Source organism: Scardinius erythrophthalmus, assembly GCF_964197995.2.
Source record: "Scardinius erythrophthalmus genome assembly, chromosome: 9".
NCBI lineage: Eukaryota > Metazoa > Chordata > Actinopteri > Cypriniformes > Leuciscidae > Scardinius > Scardinius erythrophthalmus.
In genome coordinates this window covers 43,386,557-43,404,078 of record NC_138229.1, presented here as the reverse complement: position 1 = coordinate 43,404,078, position 17,522 = coordinate 43,386,557, and the positions used below count along the sequence as shown (strand labels likewise).

The following is a 17,522-nucleotide window of genomic DNA, read 5'->3' as shown; positions in this document are numbered from 1 at the left end:
AATGGGAAGAATCTGATTCAAAGATTCGTTTACATCATCACTCATGTCCCTGTGATTTTTTTTTCATGAGTTTAGCATTAAATATTTGTAGATGAAAGCTGTTTATCAGCTGAAGAGGGAACTCGAGCGGCGTCAAGACGCGGTGGGAACGCCTCTGCGTGATTGCGTCATGAAGCACGTATGAAATCAGTCCAATGACGGAGCGTCATGTGACGTCATCGACCAGGAAACTATAAAGCATACCTGGAACAAAGCTTCTGATAGGCTGAAGCAAGTCGCTCACGGGCATGCAGGGAGTATGGCAGGGCGAGGCAGCGTCTCATTCTCTCTTCAGGGAACCAGGGTTACATACATAACCTGAGACATTCCCTTTCAAGGGAACTCGAGCTGCGTCGAGACGCGGTGGGCACACTATACCCACGACACCATAGTAACAAGTGCCTGTCCATGTGAAATCTCTGCACACACTAAGACGAAAGCACCTGCATCCTTGGAGTGGTCATAGGTGCACCCAAGGTCAAGGCCATAAAACCTCACTAATGTGTGTGGCTAGGCAATATCCCGCCACATCACAAACATTACATTTACATTTAGTCATTTAGCAGACGCCTTTATCCAAAGCGACTTACAAATTAGGACTAAATAAAGTGAGTCATCATGAAGAGGCAAAAACAACGCAAGAAGTGCTCAAAATAAAAAGTTCAAGCATTGCTCAGAGTAGCATAAGCCAGACAAGGGAGGATTAAAGGAAAAGGAAAGATTTTTTATTTATTTATGAGGTTAAGTGCTCATGGAAGAGATTAGTTTTCAGTTGTGTTTTGAATGTTGTCAGGGATTCTGCTTTCCGGATGAGGGTGGTGAGATCATTCCACCAGCTTGGAACCGTGAATGAGAATGTTCTGGAGAGTGATTTTGTGGCTCTCTGTGATTGTACCACGAGCTGTCGCTTATTGAAGTAGGCTTCTGGTAGGGATGTAGATTTGTAGGAGTGAGTGAAAGTAGGAGGGAGCGGAGCCTGTGGTAGATCTGTAAGCAAGTGTCAATGCCTTGAACTTGATGCCAGCAGTGAGTGGTAGCCAGTGCAGAGAGATGAACAGAGGAGTGACGTGTGCCCTCTTGGGCTCGTTGAAGACAAGACGAGCTGCAGCATTCTGGATCAACTGTAGGGGTTTGGTTGCACATGATGGAAGTCCAGCCAGAAGAGCATTGCAGTAGTCAAGCCTAGAAATTAACAGGGCCTGGACGAGAAGTTGTGTTGCATGCTCAGTTAGGAAAGGCCTGATCTTCCTGATGTTGTGCAGTGCAAACCTGCATGATCGAGCTGTCTTTGTAATTTGGTCTGTGAAGGTCAGCTGGTCATCAAATATTACTCCAAGATTTCTGACCGACCTTGATGGGGTGATTGATGATTAATCTTATAGTGAAGTCGTGCTGTAGAGACGGATTGGCAGGGAGGACGAGAAGCTCAGTCTTTGCCAGGTTGAGCTTAAGGGGATGTTTCTTCAACCATGCCGAGATGTCCGCCAGACAGCTTGAGATCCATGCCGCTACTGTGGGATCATCTGGTTGAAATGAGAGGAAGAGCTGTGTATCATCAGCATAGCACTGGTAAGAGAAACCATGTGCCTGTATGATGTGTCCCAGTGATGTGGTGTAAATGGAGAAGAGGAGGAGTCCAATTACTGAACCCTGAGGAACCCCTGTGGTCAGTTGATGTGCTTTGGATACCTCGCCTCTCCATGCGACCCTGAAGGACCTACCTGTGAGATAGGACTCAAACCAGTGGAGAGGAGTACCTGTGATGCCCAGTGTTGAGGGGGTGGACATAAGGATCTAATAATTCACAGTGTCGAAGGCAGCAGACAGATCCAGGAGAATGAGAACTGACACCTTGAAGTGAATACTGAAGTGGACACCTTGAAGTGGATAACCATATTGGAGGGAAACTCCTAGTCATACTCTTACCTCTTGGTCTGACGCCTCACAGTGCCATGAGGGTGTCTCCCCAAGGATACACCACTTAAAGGGATGTTGTAAGTAGCTAAAGCCACCATGTACACCTTTAGTGTGGAGGGGGATAGACCTGCGGAGAAACCCTCCTGCAAACTCCAGCACTGCAACCACAGGGCAGATAACTGGGTCCAGCTGGTGCTCTCTGCACCAGGAAGTGAACAATATCCACTTCAAGGTGTAGAGTTTCCTCGTGGAGGGAGCTCTGGAGTGGAGGATGGTCTCAACAACCTCAGTTGAGAGACCTGAACTTATGAGCTGGCCCCCTCAGAGGCCAAGCCCAAAGTTTCCACAATTCTAGGCGGGGGTGAAGGATCAACCCGCTCGCCTGAGAGAAAAAGTCCCCCCCGAGCGGAATCTCCAGAGGAGAGCCATCAAGGAGAGACTCTAGGTCCGAGAACCATACTCGGGCCTGCCAGAATGGGGATATTGACTGAAGACGGGCCCCATTCCGGCGAACTCTCTCCAGAACTCCCGGGAGCAGAGAGATCGGTGGAAATGCATACAGACGTGACCTCGGCCACGTCTGCATCATAGCGTCCAGCTCCAGCGGAGCTGGCTGACTGAGTGAGAACCACAGTGGACAGTGTGTAATCTCTTAAGATGCGAAGAGGTCTACTTCTGCTCAACCAAAGTTTTTCATAGGAGCTCCAACACCTCAGGGTGGAGTCTCCATTCCCCGGGCCTTGGCCCCTGCCTCGACTGTGACCAATCTGGTGAGCCAGTTTGCATAAGTGACAAGACCTCAAGCACATGATGGCCCCTCAGGTCTAGGAGGCAGTGTTTGAGAGCTCAAAACACCGTCATCATTTCTAGCCGATTTATGTGCTAAGAAAGTAGATGGTCCTGCCCACGCATGATCGCCCCCCATCTTGTGAAGGAAGCACCTGTCATTAGCATTTTGTGATGACAAGAAGCCCACAACACTGGGCCTTGGGCGAGGAACCAAGGTTTCTTCCACATGACTAAGCACGTAGGCATCGCCGCATAACCATGATCATGTGAAACAGATTTCCCCTCAGAGAAAACCCCTTGGTTCTGCACCACCAATGCAAGGGCCTCATGTACAGGAGGCCAAAAGTTATTACATTGGATGCAGCTGGCATGAAACCCACCAGTCTCTGAAACTGTTTCACAGTGAGTGACTGGCCTAGTTTTACCTAGGCCGATGGGACGAGAACTGAACTGAATTCTGTAACCCTTTTCTATAGTGAGCAGGACCTAACGAGATATATTTGACAGTAGCTTCCACACTGCCAGAAAATCAACTAAGGGGACCAATCTCTCGAGACTGGCCTCTGGTATAGGTCGAACAGCCACTTCGGTGCCCTGTAACAGCGAAACCGGCAGGGAACTACCTAACTGACTGTTCTACGACCCTTCTCGGAGGATCATTGGGAAATGCAGGCACCTCGGTGCCCAGAAGCGGCGAACCGGCAGGGAACAACTGAACTGACTGCTTTACGGTCCTCTTCGGAGGATTGTTCGTGAACACTGACACCTGGGTGCCCTGAAGCGGCAAACCGGCAGGGAACAACCGAACTGACTGCTTTACGACCCTTCTCGGAGGATCATTGGGAAATGCAGGCACCTCGGTGCCCAGAAGCGGCGAACCGGCAGGGAACAACTGAACTGACTGTTCTACGACCCTCCTCGGAGGATCATTGGGAAATGCAGGCACCTCGGTGCCCAGAAGCGGCGATCCAGCAGGGAACAACCGAACTGACTTCTTTACGACCCTCTTCGGAGGATTGTTCGGGAACACTGACACCTGGGTGCCCTGAAGCGGCAAACCGGCAGGGAACAACCGAACTGACTGCTTTACGACCCTTCTCGGAGGATCGTTCGGGAACACTGACACCTGGGTGCCCTGAAGCGGCGAACCGGCAGGGAACAACCGAACTGGCAGCGCTGCGACCCTCCACAGAGAGTGGCTTCCCAGAGGGTGCCGAGGAGAAATGGGCACCATATTTTGATGATGTGGAAACCATTTCTCCCCAGAGGGGACTGCCCTCAGAAGTCTGACAGCCTCAGCTTCAGGACTTCTTCTTAGTCGAAGCCTTCTTCGAGATAACGACTGTCCTCAGATCTGTCTTATCCCAATACGATTACGGCTGAGACTACTAAAGGAACCAGCCTCTCGAGACTGGTCTCTAGTATAGCTTGAGAAGCCAATCCAGAGTCCTGAAACGGATGACCGTCAGGAAATAACCAAACTGACCCCTTTTAAACCCTCCTTCTCCGAGTCAGACACTGAGACTATAACTCGCTGGAGGGCACCGAAGGGAGATGGGTTGTTATACCATATAATGAGTTGTTATCCATTTCCCCCCGGGAATTCACCATTTATTTCCTCAGAATTAAATGACTCATCAAAGATCAAATGAGTACATATTTAATTTTCTCAAAAATTAAATGAAGCCAAATATCAATCAGTCAAGTAAACACGGTCTGGATGAAAGGGTGAATATAGTGTATTAATGTATAAATGTATAATGTATTAATGACTTCATATTATAATCTCAAACAATAAAGAATACATAATTAGTTTGCACACAATCATAAGAGAACGAGAGAAAGGGAAATTACAACTAACGGCTGGTAGAGACTAAACGACATTCCTCCCTGGATAGTGACATCACAAACCCTAGAATTTACATAAACCCTGCCCCCGGAACACGATTTATAGATTATCATGACAGAATATGCTAATCAATGACTAGAAAATAACTACACATCAGCTACATAAATTCATCAATGAACCATTCAGAAATGTTGTCTACATGTTGTCACTTCTTCTTGAGTCTCTCCATCTTTGTCTGACTCCGGTTTGAACATAAAAGGCTAAAAGTTTTGAAATTTTCAGTTTCATGTGCATGAAAAGCAGCTCTGTAGCTCTATTCTGACAGTCTAACTGGGTAAATCAATGTGTGAATGTCCTGAAGACACGACTAGAGGATGTGTGTGCTGTGTCTCCAGGACATGCCTACCGGCGCTGTGACTTCAACGGGACCTGGGAACTGGCTTCAAATAACAACAAAACCTGGGCTAACTACAGCGAGTGTGCCAAATTCCTCACCCATTACAACCAGAACCAAGAGAGGGTAAGACCTTTGACCTTACAGTTGCTGTCATCAGCCAAAAATTTCAAGCATTTCAGATATGTGGATATAAGTAATTAGTTGTGTAATGTATTAGATGTTTCCTAATGTGTCTGTTAAATGTCGGTACTCTTGACTCAAAACAGGACATGAAATCAAACTGAGTGTGAACTGTCACTTTGATTAGATTCTATAGGTTTGTTTTACAGTGTATATAAGACATTTTAACATTCATGTTGCAGTATGTAACTTTAGCTTAACTTAGTCAATGTTTTTAGTTACATCAGCTCATTTATATTGAGTTGACTCTAGTATAATCCAGTGTATATTTTCCAGTATTCTGCATCATTAGCACAGCTGCAGTATATTGAGTGAAGCAACACACACTATAGTCTTCAGTCAGGTAGGCACCCACAACACAAACACAGCCTTTACTCTTCAGCACAATGATACCCAGACAACAACATAGTGTCGGCCCAGATCCGTTGAATCCAGACGTACCAGATGTGGGCCGGATCTGGGCCGACACTAGGTTGCTGTGTGGGTAACCACGAATATCTACAGAAATAATAAGGGAATTTTACGTACATATAATTGGATTGAACACAATGCAGTTAAGTTGTGACAATAAATACGTTTCCATTACAGATTTGCGCTTTTGCGATATTTTCTAAATGTCGATAAAAAACGATTGCGAAATGACGCGTTTCCATTAACCGATGTTATGCGACTAAAACGTCACTTTTTCCTCTCACGATAGTCATTTAAAAAATCATGGCAGCAGATGTTGGTAGGTTTACATACAGTATATCTCAGTCACCGCACTAGCCATTATTATTAATGGAAGGAAACGTAGGCGTGTTTTCCCAGCATTAAGGCGAGACACGGCAGGCAAAAACATAAATTTTTTATGCAGTGGTCAGTTTTAAGATTTTGGGCTAGTTTACTCCTTCAATATGTGTTCTTTCAAGCTGCTATAAAGAAAACGTTGAAAATATACATTAAGATGTTTATTTTATTACATTTTGTTTACTTGCAGCTGTAAGTTTCTCCTGAATTTACCAGGAAGTTCCAACGTGACATGCCGAGCTCCGTCTGTTTACTGAAGTCTGTCATGACCGGTATCATTGTGAAGGTCTGAGTCTCCTGCACAACGCTATGTAACCCAAATATGGGCATTTCCTTTCTATCAGTAACCAATCGTGAATGTCCAAAGGGGGATTTAAAGTTAACAACGATTTCTCATTTAGAGCTGTTTAAATCTTTAACTGTCGTTTTCTCAAAATGATTTTTTTTGCGTTTTTTTGTCATTCTCCAGTACACACCTCTCAGCCTGTGTACACCAAACTCTCCAGTTATACACTTAGCAGTATTCTGAAGATATTTTCAGAGGGATTTGTTAATAAATCATTCCTGGCCTGATTTATGTGACATTTTAATAAAAAAAATATGGCGAAAAATCAATTTTTTTATGGCTATGGACAGTATATTTTGATTTCCTAGGTAATGAAAGCATATATCCTGAAATCCCTCTGAGTTTTTATTTTCATCTTGTGTGTAAACAAAATGACAAAAGAATTTTGCACCTGGCTTTATCATATGTTCACATATCTACCGAAAATATATGCAAAATCGTGCATATTTAATGAGATAATGCCTAATTTGCATAATTAAACATACAAATTTCTAAAACTTGTAATACATTTTTTTATATACTTGTGTAAGTAATCAACTGAGGAAGCTTCATGGTGATATCTATTATTTTAAAATTTTACCCTATTCACCTGTAGTGTCTCGCCTTAATGTCAAGAAAGCTTGTGAGCGGCTCATATGAGGTGTTTCTGGGCGTTTCTCCTTCAAATCTGCTCTAAAGTCTTAATAAATGTGGCCATTTCTTTGTTGTTTAGGATCCAGTTTTCCCGTAATTATTTTGTCTTTTATAAATTTAATAGAGAACTCTGTCTTCTGCCCAAACATACAGCATCATCTTTAAAGAGTGATCATGTGACTGTTAAGTACGTCAGGTGACCTGTAAATGTGAAAAAACTGTTTCAATTGCAGTTTTGTGAAATATTCTGTTTTCAAATCGCCTGAAAAACCACCTCATGTGAGCGAAAAAACTTTTTAGCGAAATATGGTAGCTTTTGCGAAATCCATGTGTTTCCATTGGGCTTATTTTCAATTCGCAATTTCAATTTTGAGGGGTATTGGAAACGCGGCTAATGTTGAGCAATTGTGTTGCTTTGGCTCATTTTAAGTAAAGTGAACGAGCAGCAAACGCTTTTTTCAGTGTATATAGCCTAGGCTACTTTCATATACTACTTCATTTGGCAGTAATTGCATATTGCGACAGGCTATTTTTATTTTTGTGAATAAACTGCAGTCTATAATGAGGCATGTCTGCACAGAGATGAATGTCAGTGTCTTTCTTTAAATATTGAATATGCAGCATAATTTCAGCTCTGTGTGCAGGTGGTTAGTGATTAAGACGCCGGTATTTGTGTGGACATACCATGTGCAATATTGATGCAGCTGTTTAGTGATTCTGTTTGCATTTTGATTTGTTCCTCACACAAAGTTATCATGGCTTTAGAAGGCATGGCATATAGCTTGGAACAGCATGAGAGGAAATGACTTTTTTCCATATTGCTTTAAGAGTCTAACCACATTGTGTGGACACAGTTCATTAGTCATCAGTGTTAACACTGAAGTCTTTTATTTGTTTAGCTTTGTTTAGATTCATTTCTCTCATCTGTGTGCTTTTCATTTTGGTGTAGACTGGTGAAAAGCTGAGCTGCTGGCAGAAATATTTACCATTTAGATGAGGAATGCACATAAACTCAACTCTCAGTGGAAAGAGTATTCCAGAGCAGAAGAAGAAGTGATTTTAATCAATCAGTGTAGTTCAACAAAACTTGTTGAACCTCTAAGTTACAGAACATCCCAGCTAACAGGGAAGGTTCTGGCAAGGTTTTTTCCAGTATTATTATACATTGTTCATGGAGCGTTTTTACCTGAAACATGTTTTAAATGTATCTACTTGTTTCGAGTAACATTCCAATAGTGTTTGAAGAATGATGAAATGGAATGTTTTTAAAACATTTAAAAAACTGGACATTTTGAACATTCAGAGAAATAACATTTTCATAACTTAATGAGAAACATTAGCCAAACGTTTTCAGAACATGTTTTTGTAAGTTAGATAATGAGTTGGCATGATTCTGTAGGGCTTCAGACCTCATGGCCAGTGACGTCTTCCCATCGTGTTTACGCTGCGTCTCGTTCCCACTCACGGGACCAGGGTTACGTTCACTAACTTATATCACGGTAAAGGTACTTGCACACTGAGTCCGAAATATTCGTCATTCGGTGGCTCTGAATTGTCAAATGTACTTCGATGTACTTTGCCTTACTGAAACCTGGCTTAAACCAAATGATTATTTTGGTTTAAATGAGTCTACTCCATCAGGATACTCCTATAAGCACGAGCCCCGTCTGATTGGTCGTGGCGGCGGTATTGCAACTATCTATAGAGATATTCTCAATGTTACTCAGAAAACGGGTTATAAGTTTATTTCATTTGAAGTACTTGTACTAAATGTTACGCTCTTAGATGATAGAAAAACATCCCTATTATCTTTAGCCTTGGCTACCGTATATAGACCACCAGGGCCTTACGCTGATTTCCTAAAAGAATTTGCAAATTTTCTCTCAGATCTATTGGTCAATGTCGATAAAATATTAATTGTTGGAGATTTTAACATACACGTAGATAATCAAAATGATACGTTAGGGGCTGCGTTTATAGACTTATTAAACTCCTTTGGGGTTAAGCAAAACGTTACCGGACCAACTCATCGTTTTAATCATACACTCGATTTAATTATATCACATGGAACCGATCCAACCGATATAGATATCATTCCGCAAAGTGATGATGTAACTGACCATTACATGGTAACTTGCATATTACGTACCCCGGTAATATATCATGCTGCGCCGCGTTATCGATTAGGCAGAACAATCCTTCCATCCACCATAGATAATTTTTCAAATTGCTTATCGGATCTGTCTCAGCTGCTGCCTGAACCTAAACAAACAGATGAACTAGACGAACTAACCAGCACTATGAGCACCATTCTCTCTGGAAAATTGGATATTGTTGCACCTATGAGACTAAAAAAGGTCAGAGAGAAAATTAAAGCACCATGGTACAACAATACTACTCGTGTTCTAAAGAGAGAAACCCGTAATTTAGAGCGTAAATGGAAACAAACTAATTTAGAGGTTTTTAGAATCGCTTGGAAAGACAGTACGTCACGCTATAAAAAGGCCCTAAAAGCGGCCAGGGCTGAGCACCTCCGCAAACTAATAGAAAATAACCAAAACAATCCTAGGTTCTTATTTAACACCGTGGCTAGACTAACAAATAAACAAGCGTCACCTGAACAAAATATTCCGTTACAGTTTAGTAGTAATGATTTCATGAATTTTTTCACGGAGAAAATAGAAAACATCAGATCCACAATTGTAAACGTTCAATCTTCAATCGCGCCTTATAATTCAGCCTCGATTATCACCCCGCAAGAACAATTACAGTGCTTTACAACTATAGAACAAAAAGAGTTAAATAAACTTATCATTTCCTCTAAAACAACAACATGTTTATTAGATCCCATACCAACTAAACTATTGAAAGAAGTGTTACCTATAGTGGAAGAGCCTCTCCTCAATATTATTATCTCGTCTTTATCTTTAGGTCATGTTCCAAGAACATTTAAATTGGCAGTTATAAAACCTCTCATTAAGAAACCACAATTAGACCCAAATAACCTAGCAAATTATAGACCCATTTCAAATCTTCCTTTTATGTCCAAAATATTAGAAAAAGTTGTGTCTGCCCAACTGGGCTCTTTCTTGCAAGAAAATGACACCTATGAAAAGTTTCAGTCTGGGTTCAGGCCGCATCATAGCACTGAAACTGCGCTCGTTAAAATCACAAATGATTTACTCTTAGCTTCTGACCAAGGCTGTATCTCAGTACTAGTTTTACTTGATCTTAGTGCTGCGTTCGATACTATAGATCACACAATACTCTTAGATCGACTACAAAATTATACTGGTGTTCAAGGACAAGCATTAAGCTGGTTCAGATCATACTTATCTGACCACTACCATTTTGTCTATTTAAACGGAGAAAAATCGATCATAACTCCAGTAAACTATGGAGTGCCGCAAGGATCTGTGTTAGGCCCTCTATTATTCTCAATATATATGCTGCCACTTGGAAATATTATAAGGAAACATGGAATTAGTTTCCATTGTTATGCTGATGACACTCAACTATATATTTCATCACGGCCGGATGAAAACGCTAAATTATCCAAATTGACAGAGTGTGTTAAAGATATAAAAGATTGGATGACGCACAATTTTCTTTTATTAAATCCAGATAAGACAGAGGTAATACTTATCGGTTCAAAAAACCACCCACAAAACCTCTCACAATACAACTTTAACATAGTAGGGTGTCCTGTTACTTTATCCTCTACAGTAAAAGACCTGGGTGTTATATTAGATTGTAGCTTGTCTTTTGAAAATCATATTTCATATGTTACAAAAACAGCCTTTTTTCACCTTAGAAATATTGCTAAGTTACGTAACATGCTATCAGTTTCTGATGCAGAAAAGTTAGTTCATGCATTCATGACCTCGAAACTAGATTACTGTAATGCTTTATTAGCTGGTTGTCCTGCAACCTCAATAAACAAGCTACAGTTAGTCCAAAATGCCGCCGCTAGAGTTCTTACTAGATCAAGAAAGTTTGACCATATAACACCAATTTTATCATCACTACATTGGTTACCTATAAAGTCACATATTAATTACAAGGTATTGCTACTCACTTATAAAGCCCTAAACGGCTTAGCTCCAGTTTATTTAACGGATCTTCTATCTCCCTATAATCCATCGCGCTCTTTAAGATCACTAAATTCGAGGCTTTTGTTCATACCTAGGATATCCAGATCCACCAAAGGAGGGAGAGCATTTTCACATTTAGCCCCAAAACTCTGGAATAGCCTTCCTGATACTGTTCGTTGCTCAGATTCGCTCTCCCAGTTTAAAACTAGATTAAAGACGCATCTCTTCAGCCAGGCATTCATATAATATTTTAATCTTACAGTTAAATCCGGTCTCTACTTCATAAACGCCAGAGGAGAACTGGCCCCCGACTGAGCCTGGGTTCTCCCAAGGTTTTTTTTTTCTCCATTAGGTCACCTGATGGAGTTTTTCGGTTCCTTGCCACTGTTGCCTTTGGCTTGCTCAGTTGGGGATACTTAAATTGATTAATCGATTCAACAGTGCTATTGATCTGCATTACCAAACGTGGATGTTTTACACCAGAAACAAACACTGATGTACTATTTTATTTAATACTGTGAAGCTGCTTTGATACAATCTATATTGTGAAAAGCGCTATACAAATAAAGTTGACTTGACTTGACTTGACTTACCCATATTCAAATGTTGATAAAAATAAATGAATTAAGCTAAAAATAAAAATAATAAAATTTTAAATAAAAAAAAATAAAAAATTAAGAGGCTTTCTTTTGATATATTGCATGGTTATGTATTCATACAACAAAATATTCTGGGGGCCATTAATTTTTTTTGAAAATGATCAAAAACGCTGGCTGTGGCTGGCAACTAAAAAAAAAAAAAAAAAAAAAAACTGGCGGGGAAAAGAGTTAATAGCAAGCTCTTCATTGTATTGTCTTGTTTGGGTTACTTCCTGCGCCATTTAATTTTGCTTTTGCTCTGTGATAGCTTTGCAGATATATCTACCACATTATCACCACACAATCTCTACAAGCTGACATCTTTTACACTCGTACCACTTATTTCAAGGCATTTTGATTTATTTTAGCTCCACAAATTTACATGAATAGATCAAAATGAGTTAAGATTATGTGAATGTCTTGATCAAGTGGATCATTAAGGTAATTTACCAAAGTTCAGACATTTACAATTTACACATGTTGCTCATATCTCGCTTGTTCACTCATTAACAAGTCAGATGGACCAATTTATTCATATTCATAACAAGGTATAACTGGCTTTCTAGATTAGAGTTCTTCTCAGATAAATGGATGCTCACGGCACTGAGATGTTCAAATCTTCAATTATGGTTTCCGTTTTTTTTGGGGGGGGGGGGGGGTATATCTTCCTTTGAACTGTAACATTGGGATTGGAGATCTATATTTTGAGGTCATGCCTGTTTGCTTCGAATAGGCATTTGATGAAGTCCTGAGAGCCACTTCTGTAGTTAATGAAAAATCCATCCATGCAAATGAAATGCTTTGGAGCAGTGCTGGGTTTGGCCATCACCACTCATGCTAAGTGTTAACAGCTGGCAGATCTCTCGCTCTATCAGCCCGGATGGCTCTCTCTAATAGTGCGGTCGCGATGTGAAGTCACTCCACTGACTGCAGCCTGAAGTAATCTGGCTTTTGTAAGGCCTCTGAACTTCAAGACAAACTGTTTTCACATAAGCCATTGAGCAGGCACCTTATTCACAGGGTGTCAGCTTGCTCTCCAAATAAACAGTTGTGTTTTTGACGGAAAAACTGCCGAGGGCAGAGATTCAATTGCTTCATCTGCTTTCATGTACACAGCAAAATATGCAAATACCTGAGCTTTGAGGTTAAGCCCAAACAGAAATCACACACTGCTGACATGATGTTTGTCATGATGTAAATAGTAGATACATAAAGAAACTGTGGGATTGTTTCAGACAATGTCATAATACACTGAGTTGAGATGAAGAACAAATGAAATGGTTCCAGACTTTGAACTAGTGTAAGGAAATGATGAAGATAATTTGCCTAGTAGATTAACACAAATGCAAGGATCTCGCCATTGCAACTCCATTTCTGCACTTTCACGAATGCTTTCATCATACCTAGCACATGCAAACACGGTGTAAATAAGAGATTCATTATGCGGTGAAGACAACATCATTGTCCAAAGCCATTGTCCAGCTTGAGTTAGTTTGTGATTGATTCATTTCCGTTGTAAAATCATTAGTTATTAACGTTTAAACATGTGTTCTGCCCATTCATTGGCCTGAGAACTCAAACTCTGAAATAGGGTTCAAAGTGCACGTTTTTTGAAAAGGGTTTTGAAAGCGATACCGTTATCATCTCCGTGTAAACGTCAAAAAAAGTGTCTGTCAAAAATCTGTGAAAACGGTGATGGTGTGCACATGCATGTAACATGTTTAGTCTATAGGCATGTACGGTGGCCCAGTAGTGCACAACACAACGAAATGTAAAAAGGAAACATAAGTTCACAACACAACGAAATAAAGCCACAACACAACGGAAACAAGCCACAACACAACGGAAAATCCACAACACACCGAAATAAAGCCACAACACAACGGAAACAAGCCACAACACAACGAAAAATCCACAACACAACGAAATAAAGCCACAACACAACGGAAATAAGCCACAACACAACGGAAAATCTACAACACAACGAAATAAAGCCACAACACAACGGAAATGCTCCCGACCACTTGAGGGCTCTCGGAGCCCAGTAAAGTTAGTTTTCCAAGTCATTGTTCTATAGAGTCAGCAGTCTTAATATATAAATACCACGATAAGTTTTAACAGTGTATATCAACATTACTTCAAAATAACCTACATGAATTATAGCTGCGTATTTGATTTATACTCGAGAATGCTTGGACGCGCTACCACAGCGCATGATCGTCAGGGAACGTCTGGCAATTCCACCAAGTGGTTAAAACGTATAATTTATTATAATATAATTTGATAAATAAAAATAAAAACCATTTGGTGAAATTGGAAGGAATTGGCACAATTCCACATATAATAAGTCAGTCTGGTCACTAGGAACATGATAAAAGAAAAAAAAAAACTTTTACAGAAATTTCCTAAAAAAAAAAAAATGTTAATTACTGTAAATACATGAAGGGTATTGGAAAAAAGTCATTATTAAGTCATTATAAAAGTCTTATTAAGTCAGTCTACTATCAAATACAATCAAGCTTTGGATTTTGAACATGTCTGTTTTTGAATGTTAAAAGTAATTTTAATTAAAACAAATTATACGTTTTAACAACTTGGAGGAATTGGCAGACGCTCCCTCAGGGATAATGCGCCGTGGTAGCGCGTCAAAGCATTCTAGAGTATAAATATGCAGCTATAATGCACGTAGGTGATTTTGAATTAATAAATGTCGATAAACAATGGTTAGCTACATACTGTTAAAACTAATCGTGGTGTTGATATATTTTTATAGACTGCTGACTCTCTAATGAACAATGGCTTGGAAAACTAACTTTACTGGGCTCCGAGAGCCCTCTAGTGGTCGGGAGCATTTCCGTTGTGTTGTGGCTTTATTTCGTTGTGTTGTAGATTTTCCGTTGTGTTGTGGCTTTATTTCGTTGTGTTGTGGATTTTCCGTTGTGTTGTGGCTTGTTTCCGTTGTGTTGTGGCTTAATTTCGTTGTGTTGTGAACTTATGTTTGCTTTTTACATTTCGTTGTGTTGTGCACTACTGGGCCACCGTAGGCATGCATATTTGAAGGCGTTTGTGCGCCGCGAGAAGTCTTTCTTTACAAAGTGACATCTCCAAATTGCGTTTCCGTGGATCCATGTGAACAGGAATCATTTTGATAACCTTAAATCTGTTCAGAGGAAAACCCTTCGGTCGTGTCGATGAGGCCTTGGCAGAGGACAGTCTAGTTGACACGGTCTCTGCTGACACTTCTGTGATTATAAAGAGCATTTTTTGTTTGCTTTCTGTAAAACATTCAATCAAAATATAAATAATTGATGATTGATCATGCTACTAAGACGAACAATGTGTGGTTGACCCTTTAGTCGACGACTGATTTACTGACATATTAAGAGCAATAAACGATTTTGTGACGAAGAACGTCTGTTCTGGCTGTTTTCAGCGCACTGCTAACTAACTCCTCAGGCATTACCATTCACTCTGTTACTCAAGTTTCTGCATTACTGTCAGGCTCATATCTTTCTGTAAAAGTCTGTTTGTAAAGCCTGCATTAAATTGCAACTGTTCTACCAAAGAATCCACAATAAAATGTCCTGAGCAAACAAATAATGCTTTATTTTACAGTGTGATTACATATGTTACATGTATTTACCATAGTAATAACAGTAAATTATGCATAAATACATGCAACTAACCTTCAACCAAACCCTAATCCTACCCTAACCCTATAAATACATGTAGTTCATTAATATTACTCAGTACTTACACTGTAACAATGACGCTTTAAAATAAAGTGTAACCAAAAGCTCAACAGAGACATTCACATAGTTGAAAATAAACAGGATTGAAGAGGATGAAGTTCAAAATACGGGTATCTGTTTCATTCTTCCTTATAGATGTTCAATATTGTGTGCATGATACACTCATAATGTTCTTGCTTTAACACCACTGCACTCACTCTCGTATTGTCGTCTTCATCCTCAGGAGGTTTTCGACCGGCTTTACCTGATCTACACGGTGGGCTACTCCATCTCTCTGGGGTCGCTGATGGTGGCGACGGTCATCCTCGGATACTTCCGGTGAGAAAAACCTCCTGAGATTCACAAAACCCTTCACAAATCATCAACCTTCAAAAGCAATTGTACGGGGCTGTTCCTCATTCTGGGGACTGTGCAGAAAACAAGTGTGTGTGATTCTCGGATGATATTGTCTGAACAAAAATGTCATATCAAGCAATATCTGTATATATGGAATATCCTGACATGAATATCCCTTTTTTACCTTTCTGTTTGATCCATACAGTTCTTGCTGGCATGTCAGCATATCTGTGAGTTGTAGCACTGCCAGTGTTTCTGCTGCGTAACACAGCTGTGCTCTATACAGACAATCAAGTGACTGACGCCATAAATGATACATTTTTCAAACAAAAGCTGAGTAGTAATGTAGTCTTGATTTGTTAGGTGATAAATAAATCTACACGCTGCAGGTGCTCTTAGGCTACAATCGCATATATGCGCCACTATATTTATTTACTCTATGCAGGTGTTATAGACATTCGTTTAGACACATTCATCAATGCTAGCTGGCGATGTGTGTACTGGTTCAAAAGACAAAATATTTTTACACCTGTCCTGCTTTTCTCCATCTTCATCTGTCTTTAGTGTGTAATGTTGCTGTTTGAGCATGAAAAAGCTTGTTCTCTATATCAGTGTCAGTGTTTCTGAACTCCTGAAACTCCTTGTGTTTATTCCGGGAACGAACACGTCACAGTATTCCTCATTATAATAATTAATGCACAGAATAAAGGGGCGGGGCCTGGTTGAGTTAGTTAGTAGTGTGTTAAACTGGCGGTTATGGTAAAGGGGCGGGACATTTCCCAAACACACTTGAAGCGCTCGACCAATCACAACACACTGCTCCAGCTGACCAATTAGAGCACAGTGTGCTTTTCAGAAGGAGGGGCTTCATAGAGACAGGAAGTAAACAGAGCGTTACTGACAGACTGGGAAGAGAGGAGCCGCAACAATGGAGAATATGAGGAGAATAATCAACATTCAAGCAGGAAAACCTGTTCTTGAAGAGCCTGAACACAACAAGACTTTGTAAAAGAGCATACAGGTCCTCTTTAAATGATTTTTTAAATATTTAATGTGGAGTTGGTATACGCTTTCATTTTCATGAGACATGAGCAGAACAAATTTTTGTGTAAATCATCAATTACGGAAACTGTCACGATTGTGTATGAATGGCTTTACAAATGATTTACACATAAATATGTTCTGCTCGTGTTTCAAGAACGTGGTTTTGATCGGTTAATGTAATTGAGCGTGTGGAGGAAGTGGCTATTTTACTTTTAAAACCAAAGTAAAACTTAGCGTTTTTAACTCGACTAAAGCGATCGTTTTTCCAAATGAACTGCATCAAATGAATGTTTATCTAATAGTTCACCCAGTGTGTGTGCTGGCCCTTTTTCAGTATGAAGACATATGAGTGCATTTATGACTTTAGCGTTCAATCGTTCCATTTTCATTACTAATTAATGCAAAGAGGTTCCCCTCGTTATTTATCCAGTGGGCTTATTCAAATAAAGGGCCGGGTCGTGTGCGGAACGAGCCGCTGACAGGCACCAGATTAGCTTGACTCGGCTCCAGTGCTCCGTGTTTTTAAGAGGCCTGAGCGCCCGGAAATGCAGGTCAGGAAAATGACTTTAATAAGGGCTCGTTTGGGCTCCTGCTGAAACACTGCCAGTCTTTCCATGGTCTCCGGTGCACGGGCTCCAGGACATCAGCCATGCGGCGCGGTGACTCTCCAACATTACCTGCAGTGTCTGAGACACGCTCCACACGAGCCTCCCGATCAG

The 17,522-nt window shown here is 40.7% G+C and overlaps 1 protein-coding gene across 1 annotated transcript in view; it reads left to right on the top strand.

Moving 5' to 3' along the window:
- Positions 1-17,522, top strand: part of pth1r (parathyroid hormone 1 receptor) — a 104,431-nt gene that overhangs the window by 70,960 nt on the left and 15,949 nt on the right. Inside the window, exons 4-5 of the mRNA XM_081373346.1 lie at positions 4,990-5,114; positions 15,647-15,741. Of these exons, the coding sequence (XP_081229472.1) occupies positions 4,990-5,114; positions 15,647-15,741 (220 nt within the window). The remainder of the gene's footprint in view (positions 1-4,989; positions 5,115-15,646; positions 15,742-17,522) is intronic.